Source organism: Alosa pseudoharengus, unplaced genomic scaffold (assembly GCF_046254945.1).
Source record: "Alosa pseudoharengus isolate Yale_2024_CS ecotype anadromous, Long Island Sound unplaced genomic scaffold, YU_APseudo_1.1 YU_APseudo_1.1_scf_16, whole genome shotgun sequence".
Taxonomy (NCBI): domain Eukaryota; kingdom Metazoa; phylum Chordata; class Actinopteri; order Clupeiformes; family Clupeidae; genus Alosa; species Alosa pseudoharengus.
The window spans coordinates 22,195,134-22,205,133 of NW_027468630.1; the positions used below are offsets into that span (position 1 = coordinate 22,195,134).

Below are 10,000 nucleotides of genomic sequence, written 5' to 3' on the forward strand. Positions count from 1 at the left end.
ATAACAGTTACTCTTTCTTTCAGGCAGCCTATCATAAATCAGCGCTAGAGCCGGCCCCGTCAAAACTGTTTCTGCAAGTGCCATCACAGCATTACCACAGCCAGACCGTGACCAATGAAATTTGGCTTCAATCAAAAATGGCAAGTTGGGGCCCAGTCTCTGCAGACAGGCCACCATTTTGCAGACAAAGGCATACATGTGTATTTATGTCTCTCTGAGGAAATAAGAATAAAAAATGAATGAAAAAAAAATATATAGATATATAGATAGATAGATAGATAGATAGATACATAGATAGATAGATAGATACTGTAGATACCAATGTGTAATACAAGTTAAGACAAAGGCATACATGTCTTTTCCAGTTTCTCTCTGAAATATAAACATATTCTTCTAATATATACAGTATATGGAATGCATCCTGCCCCCTGGTGAACACAGTGTTGCTGGCTGACAGAGACCAAAGAAAGACAAAACAGCTGCCCAGATGCACTGCTGACTAATGAGGCTTCAGGGATGCTGCAGTGCATCCTGGGAACCAGGAGGAGGAACAGAGTCCTCTTTGAGTGGAGACGCAAAAAGTCCTTGGGTCGCCCACCAAGGGCCATCTATGAGAGCCCGAGGCTTGTAATTCACAGCATCCAGGACCTTGTGGCTCAGAGCACATAAGTGCGTTCCCATACACACACACACACACACACACACACACACACACACACGCACATGCACAGACACACATACACACATAATATGACATACTGTTGGAGCCAATGACTGCCAAGGACAGGAAGTGATCACTGACATCAGCCAATCACTGACCAACAAAGCCAGGGATTACCCTAAGCATCAGTTCAACCATGCCTGAGGGTATTCTGAAATGCTCAGATATTTCAGAACATTTCAGCAGCTTTGAAAAATGTGAGCATGCTACACTATTCTGTGCAGATGTGCAGAGGTCACTCTGATACACCCACAGAGCCAGGTGTTGCATCATCTCCTAAGATGGCTGATGTCAAAATCCAGAAGCACCCCCCCTGTAGAGAACACATGCGTCACAAGCAGCATGGAGATCAAAGGTGACTGGGAGAGAGGGGCACCCCTGCTGGGTAAGGGACTGGGCAGACCTGAACTGTGCCACAGACCTGATCTATGAAGCAGACGGACAGCCTGGGATGGACCATGGAGGATGGAGGGACACATCAACACGCCTCAAAGGTCAGTGCGGCGGCAGAGGACTGCATCCCAGTCACTCAACAAGAGCAAGTGTTATTTGTACAGTTCTATGTATGTATGTGTGTGTGTGTGTGTGTGTGTGTGTGTGTGTGTGTGTGTGTGTGTGTGAAATGTTTGTGTGTGTGTGAGTACGCTGGATGGACGTTTTCTACGTCTTTTTTGATGAATGAGTGTGGGAGGAGTGAAGGTGTGTGTGTGTGTGTGTGTGTGTGTGTGAGTGTGTGTGTGTGTGTGTGTGTGTGTGTGTGTGTGTGTGTGTGTGTGTGTGTGTGTGTATCTGTACCTTGGATCTCGTGGGCTGTTGGGACGACTGATGGAGCGTAACCTGTTCTCAGTGATCACTGCTGGACGATCCAGAGCCAAGATAGGGCTCACCCGCCTAAACAGAGACAGAGAGAGAGAAAGCGAGACCGAGAGAGACAGAGAGAGAGAGAGAGAGAGACGGAGAGAGAGAGAGAAAGAGAGAAAAAGAGAGCGAGAGAGAGAAAGAAAGAGAGACAGAGAGAGAGAGAGAGAAAGCGAGACCGAGAGACAGAGAGAGAGAGAGAGAGAGAGAGAGAGACGGAGAGAGAGAGAGAGAAAGAGAGAGAGAGAGAGTGAGGGGTAGGCAGAAAAAATGAGTAAAGATAAGAGCTAAGCATGACAGTATCAGAGGGTCAGTGACCTGAGGATATGTGGAACTAGATGTACCGTACACCTAATATGACACATGGTTACCATTTACTATCTGAGGAAAATAAAGCGTGCCGCCCCACTTCTCTCCATCCCCTACTCCTGCAACTATTTAGAACCACAAGTCTCACATGTTCTCTCCTTGGTTACTCGTGATTTCTGCAACTCAAATTTATGCTTATGTATACATTTTAACTTTCACCTTTATATAAAGTTATGACCTCTACAAGGTCACATAATTATGAAGCAACAGCATGAAGCTAATGCATGTTTACTTATACTGAAACTAATGAAGAGAGGCAAGCACAAGAAACAAACTGGCAAGGGGAAAAAGACAGTGTGCAGGGAGAGACAGACAGAATCAGAAAATAAACTGAAAGACAGTTAGGACGACATAACGAGAAGGAGAGAGAGATGAGACATGTCTGCAGGTCTGCACCTGAGCTCATCTGGAGAGGGATCCTGAGCGATCCCATTGGTCTGTGCAGAGCTGTGGGTGGGGCTATTCTCTGGGCTCACTTCCTCCTTCGAACCATTTTGGGTGGGCAGGTCCAAACAAGACTTAAGCCCCTCCCACTGTTGGGCAGCATTACGAATGGCCAGCCGCCGTTTCTCCTAGATGGACAGCCAGAGGACATGGGACAAGAGAAGACAGACAGCCCGGTTACATAAGGATGCAGCTGACATTGTGCACACTGACACCCTAATGCTAATGCGATCTCTACATATATTTATACAGAGGACACTTTACATACAAAACTCGTATCGACAATGTGAATAAAGATGTATGCTAAAGCTTCTTGAAGAGAAACAATGTTCATATTGATGCTATTATTAATGCCTTATTAATACTACTTATCCTACTGCACATGTACAGTAAGGGAGTCCCCTCAACCTGCCTGGACCTTTTCCACTGCCTGGACCTTCTCCTGAAGTCTGCAGACATCTGATTGGCTGCTTTCTTGCTGAGGAGAACTACACACAGAACCCTACAGGAGGAACTCGATTGAGTGACCTGTGCTTTCAGAACCTCTTTAGAACATTTAAAACATTTCCATTAAATACAGAACTTAAAAACATGGGCCAGACCAGGTTCATAACTGAAGTGTAGCTATTGGTTTAACAGTTACTGCCTTCAAATTGCTTAAAAATGCATACAAGAATTTCCTCAAAAATCACAGAAAACAACTGATAAAAATAAGGATTGGATTGAGAGGACACTCACAATGGACCATATATTTTTTCTGGTCATCTGTGAGTCATCTGAAAACTGAGACAAAGTGACTGGGTAGAAAACTGACACTAGACACTTACCGTACATCAACCACAAAGAACAAGATTTTCTCATCATCATAGTGATCAATCTCTTCATTTCTTTTTGAATCCATAAAATCCATCTCTGGCACAGCACACAGCCTATGTCCTCAGACACTAAGCACCCTTTTCATTGACTGAGCAACTGCCACAGCATTTTTCTACACACGCAGAAATGGGCTATCTTGTACCCTCAGAAGTTCTGTGCCCTCAAAGGTCTCCACATCCATGGGCAGAACTGTAAGGCAGCATTCAGCTTGCATGAATCTTCATCATGTGAATCCACACTGACAGTCTACTTAACCATGGGCACATTGGGCAGTGTGCAATGAATTTGGGTTTGCCCTGGGTAGAGTATTGCCATCATGATAAAAACAATATTCAATAAAACTCAACAAGTCAATCCACTAGAATGAAGAGATTCCAGATTGAAGACCTTGGGAAAGTATCCATAAATGAAACTGCTCATGACTACAGTAAGAGCATAAAGAAATCCACCCCCTGAATTTGCCCATCACTGATGCAGCAGGGCTTTTTCAATTTCATTATATCGTATCTATGGTTACAACATTCCCTGGTATCCAAGGGCACCATTGCAAAAAACAGCAGACATCATTACGAGGTGCAGCTTATCTTCCCCCAGGGATTAAGAAGCACTACGTGGAACAATCTTCTTATTTGAAGCAGACAGAACTGGATTTTAATATGCATAAATATGTACACTTGCAGAGTTCAATTCTGTGGTTATATAACCAGCAGCAAAACATGATGTGACAATATGACAACAGAGACACAAACATGACAAAATGTTCAAATAAGATTTCAAGACCTCATTAACAGTTGCAAAAGGGGTTGTTCAAATGAGATTCAAAAAAGACAACTCCGAGCTAAGAACAACTTAGAGTCTATTTTTGGATGATAACAAGTGTAAATTTTCATTGGGGACCAAAATGATGTTAATCTGAGTGGATTTGAGTAAGAATGGAATAGACCCTAGGTTGTTCTTAGACCGGAGTTGACCTTTTGTAAGTTCCTAATGAAAAGCAATCTCAGTGCCATGTCTCATTTGAGAGACACTGGACATGAACTGTGCATTATTTACTCTAAGCTTTGTGCACCCTTAGTGTCTAGATGATTAGTGGAAAGTACTATCTGCGTTTCAGACCACTCAAAAGTCCATTTGGGGTAATAACAAGACCATTACATTGACAAGTGACAGAAACGATCACTTTCAAGGTCTTAAGCCAAACAGCTAAAATCAACTTCACAGCATGCAGGGGTCGAGCAATGGACAGCTGGCCTACTTAGAACAATGAACTTAAGATCCATTTCAGATGATCGAATTTCTGGTGTCTCTTTGATCATCTCCCAAGCTGGTGAGTGCATGAGTATGAGTGTTGTTTGAGGGTAACCCTAGGTGTATCTGTGGTTTAGCATGCCTGTGCACAGGCCTAAAGATGAGTGTAAATATGAGCTCATAACAAACCATCACCTAGACCAGAGGTTCTCAACATCTTCTGCTGGTCTTCAGCTTCTCCTTTAAAGGAACACGCTTACTCTTTGGGAAATAAGATTATTAAAGTTCCTTTAAATCCTACTGACAACCCTCTGATGAAGCATTCTGAATATGGTAAGCTTCTCTGCCAAATCAAATCTCTTTTAAAAATGGTGTGCCTTATCTCTGAGAATATAGATAAAATATAGAAACTGCTCTGACTACAACTGATCTACCCAGGGGATGGGCACTTGGGGGGGGGGGGGGGGGGTTGGCATGACATCGCGATTGCTGCCTCCAGATCCTCTCAGACAGAATGTGGCCCTCCTTCCCTGCGGGGAGTCTGCATTCCCTCCGGATCTTTCTACAACACCCAGCCCCACTGAGCTCCTCTATTTAGCCTGGATTAGCCGGTTTGGATTACGGAGGTGCAATCAATTCCTGACTACATGGTCTGTGCCTATCTATAAACCTCTCTATAATCACAAAACACAGACACACAGATGCACTCACACACTCAGCACACATACACACACTCACACACACACACACACACACATATCTGACATTCACCACAACCATACATTCAGGCAATACATGGAAGCATATTTTCAACATTGCACACTGCAGTATGACAGAAACATACTCATCACACAAAGAAAACATGTATATCTCTTTCCGTTAATATTTGGAAGTTAATTCCCTTTCAGGATATGTAAAACATTGCGCAACAGACGCATAACTAAAACATTATTACGGAGCATGTCAAAGCTACCAATTATCTTACTAATAAAACCTCTACTGACCCAGGCCACTTGGGCCTGGTAATGAGAGCCAGATGATTCATGCCTACATGACTGAATGAGCTCAGACAATATGTAAAGCACTTAAGAGAAATGCTCATCAGGGAGCAGCAGTAAAAAATCTCAGAGATCAGGGCAGGTTGGAGACAAACACACACTCCCAACCCCAGTGGAAAAGATGCAAGTGTGACAACATGGCATTATGTTAGGCAAGGTGGTTTCACCTAACAAATGAGAGCAGGCAAGATGCCATTTTTTGTCTCTTTCCCTCTTTCTCTCTCTCTCTCTCATCTTCATCCATCTCTGACTCATTGTTTCATTCACTTTTCCAAGTAAAGGAGAGGAGACAAGGATGAACACATTTCTTCTCTTTAATCTATCTTATCCCTCTATTCACATTGTCCCTGAACATCTCTCTCCTTACCTCCAAATCCTGCTCTCTCTCTCTCTTCTCAGTCTCTCTCACTCTAAAAATCCATTACAGGATTATGAACTCACTCTGTTCCAGTCCCAAACTGTCTTCCATAATGTCTACCACATATGTTCCATGTTAAAAAAAATTATAACAAGTCTATATCCCGTTACACAAATTCCAACCGCAGAGATGGAGCATGACAATGTGGTCTGTTTCATTCATGAGACTGAAATAATGTCAGAGCACTCGATGAATAAACAAGAAAAGTGCTTGGAGGTACTGTGGCAACCGATTGAAAAATACCATTGTTAAGAACCCAGGGATCCTCTTGGTTGACTTCCAAATAAACACTCTACCTAAAACTGCATTTCAGTGAGAAGAGTATGTTCAGTGAGTGAGTGGGTGAATGAGTGAGTGAGCAAGCGAGCGAGTGGGTGAGTGGGTGAGTGGGCGAGTGAGCAAGTGAGCGAGTGGGTGAGTGGGTGAGTGGGCGAGTGAGCAAGTGAGCGAGTGGGTGAGTGGGTGAGTGGGCGAGTGAGCAAGTGAGCGAGTGGGTGAGTGGGTGAGTGAACAAGCGAGCGAGTGGGTGAATGAGTGAGTGAGCAAGCGAGCGAGTGGGTGAGTGGGTGAGTGGGCGAGTGAGCAAGTGAGTGAGTGATCATCTTTAGCAGGAAGCAAGAGAGGGTCGTGTGCACCCCTGCTGCACCCTTCAGCCTGATCCTCAGCCATGTCACATCTGTAATATGCTAACTCATGGTGCTGCTGTGCATACAGACATGGCAGGGTGCAGCTAAAGGAATATTAAGAGTATTCAGTACTAAGAGTATGCACGCAAAGACACACACACACACACACAGACACACACACACACACACACACACACACACACACACACACACACACACACACCCATAGTGTGTTTAAAACACAATAGCAGGAAATAGATTAACAGACAAACAAATAAGTTAGATATATGTATGAATACTGTATGTATTTACAGACAGACACAGACAGATAGACAGACAGACAGACAGACAGTCATCTTTCCCCACCTTGTGAATGGCCTGTTTGTGGGTCTCTCTCTTCTTCTCATCCTCTCTTCGGGCAACAACTCCAGCCATACGTCTGTCCTCCTCCTGCAGGGCGACATCAAAAGTCTTTGGGCCTTCCTCCATCCTCCGTTTCACACACACCCTCACACATACACACATACACACACGCACGCATGCACAAATGCACACACTCAGATCGACAAACGATGGCTTCCTGAATGCTGGCCAGTCTCACTCACACACACACACACACACACACACACACACACACAGGCGCACACTCACTGAGCACGTCCTTCTGCATCAGCGGGATTACCAACCCGACGTCGCCATGCCACATGTCTGCGCCCAGCTGTTTGGATGCGTTTAAATCTCCCAGCATGCAGTGCGGCTGAAGCAGCCCTGGGAGGCTGCCAGAGGAGCGCTTGAGACTCGGGGACAGACAATGGCTGTATCTTTGCTGACCGGGGGAGCGCATTCATTATTCATGAGCACCTGCCACACCCTGTGGTACCAGGCTGAATTGTGGTCACTCTCTCTCTCTCTATCTCTGTCTGAGAAGAATTCATTCATCTCCATTCAGATCGCAGGGTTCATGTGCAAGGATACATATTAGGTTGCTTCAATCATACATTATAAGGCTTGTAATTATATCTATCTTCTCTGTCTTCTTGTCCTTTTTTTGTTTAATGAAAGGTGATGTTTTACATAGTACATAGTTTGAAGATATGTAGTTGATTTTCTGTGGTGATATATATATATATATATTTTCATGTTGATTGTAATATGGGGCTTTTATCATTTCATATCTTGCTGTCTATGTTAAAAGACAAATTTCTGTTTTGTGTGGGTAATTACCTTGTACTGAATTCCATACTGTTCTCTTGTGTTCAAGGGGGTGGGGGGGGGGGGGGGGTGGGTGGCAAAACCTAGAGTACAAAATCTTTGGCACACACTCTGCAGGTAAAATAGAGCCGTTCCCCAAATCCTCTGAGTGAAACTACTGCATTAAAGATACAGTTATGATCATGCCTGAAAACTACAGCTGTTCAACAGATTGAAAGATTTCCAAGAACAAGGCAGAAAAGCAATTAGATAACTAGTTTCATTCCTGAACCAATACCCCTGTGGAGCTGAACAGAACGCAGGCGGACAGCTTAGTCCAGTGTTGACACAGATAGCCCATGGGTGGGTCCCCCAAACAGCCAATAAGAGCCAGGAGGGGAAGGACAGAGACCCACAGCAGAGACGGGAGAGGGGAGAGGAACAGAGGAGAGAAGAGAAAAGAAGACAAGAAGAGAGGAAAGGAGAGAAAAGAAAAGACAAGAGGAAAAGAAAGAAGAGAAAAGAAAAGACAAGAAGAGAGGAAAGGAGAGAAAAGACAAGACAAGAGGAGAGGAAAGGAGAGAAAAGACAAGACAAGAGGAGAGGAAAGGAGAGAAAAGACAAGAGGAGAGGAAAGGAGAGAAAAGACAAGAGGAGAGGAAAGGAGAGAAAAGACAAGAGGAGAGGAAAGGAGAGGAGGGACAGAGACCCACAGCAGAGATGGGAGACTGAAGAGAAACAGAGGAGAAGAGAAGAAGAAAGGGGGAGGAGAGAAGAGGCAAGAGGAAAAGACAGAAGAAGAAAGGGGGAGGAGAGAAGAGGCAAGAGGAAAAGCAAGAAGAAGAAAGGAGAGGACAGAGGAGAGCTAGCCAATGATGTCCAGCAAGCTCTCTGTGTAGTAATGTTAGCACCATAGAATCTACAATGCATACTGTGGTACTATTGCTACTTATAACAGAGACAGAAGGTGCATATCCCATATCTTATCAGAAAAATATACTGATTTATACACTGACATAAATATTATCAGTACTGATCAAAAATATTTTAGCAGGAACAATTGTGCGACATGCCTTGTCTGACTACTGGGCTTGGCTCTTCTGCAATGCTGCAGCATTTTCTAACATTCTGACCAATGAAATTTTAATCACAAATAGTGGAACGGAGCAGGAGGGAGGCGCCTGGTGCCCGCAGTGTCTACTGCCCTGCCCCAAATTCCCCTCCGTGGGGGTCGGAGAGGAGCTGCCGGCCTGGCCCCAGCCATGCCACCGGGAAACTGTGTCACCATCACAAACACTCAGCCTGAGCCTTGATGGGTCTAGACTAGTGCTCTCTCTCATGCATGCACGCGTGTGCACGCACCACACACACACACACACACACACACACACACACACACACACACACACACACACACACACATACACATACAGACACACGCCTGCATACATACAGCACCTACACATGCAATATGCAACTAGAGTCTGGCCACACCCTTCAGAACCAGATACATGTATCAACAGTAATAACAGTAATAAATACACACATACACACACACAAAACATTCCACTTATGAATCTCTGACTTTGTGAATAAATTCCAATGACAGTTGGTATGAGAATGTGTGTGTGTGTGTGTATGTGTGAGTGTGTGTGTGTGTGTGTGTGTGTATGTGTGTGTGTGCGCGTGTGTGTGTTGCAGGCGTGCAGGGAGACCCTGGAGTGGATTCCTCTGCAGGCTGAAACCCAACCTCCTTCTGGGCTCAGGGTTCCCACACCTAAACACACCCACACACACACACACACAAACACACACACACGCACAAACACACACAATCCCCCTTAACACACATACACACAGAACGCCCCCCCCCCCCACACACACACACACACACACACACACACACACATCCCTGTTGCGTGCATACAGCGCCATCCCAAAACATGATGTCATATCTGATAGGCATTTAAGCCTCTTTTTTAATGGTTTAGGAGATTACTTCACTGGAAATGTCACAGATCCTGTTCTACCATCCAATCCAACTCAAGACCAAACATGCCGCTTTGCCCAGCCAGGGACGCTGTTGGGCATGGATACTGTTTGAATAAGACTAAACAAGGAATATACAGTCATAATGAACTGGATGTGAACATAACAGGAACCAGCAGCAACCAACAGCTGGAACTATATG

General features: G+C 44.6%; 1 protein-coding gene across 1 annotated transcript in view; it reads right to left on the bottom strand.

Annotated features, from left to right (window-relative positions):
- lrrc49 (leucine rich repeat containing 49) overlaps positions 1 to 10,000 on the bottom strand; it is a 51,742-nt gene that overhangs the window by 18,972 nt on the left and 22,770 nt on the right. The window contains exons 9-11 of the mRNA XM_076286600.1: positions 6,985 to 7,068; positions 2,345 to 2,520; positions 1,517 to 1,612 (exon numbers count right to left, since the gene is read on the bottom strand). Coding sequence (XP_076142715.1) covers positions 1,517 to 1,612; positions 2,345 to 2,520; positions 6,985 to 7,068 — 356 coding nt within the window. The remainder of the gene's footprint in view (positions 1 to 1,516; positions 1,613 to 2,344; positions 2,521 to 6,984; positions 7,069 to 10,000) is intronic.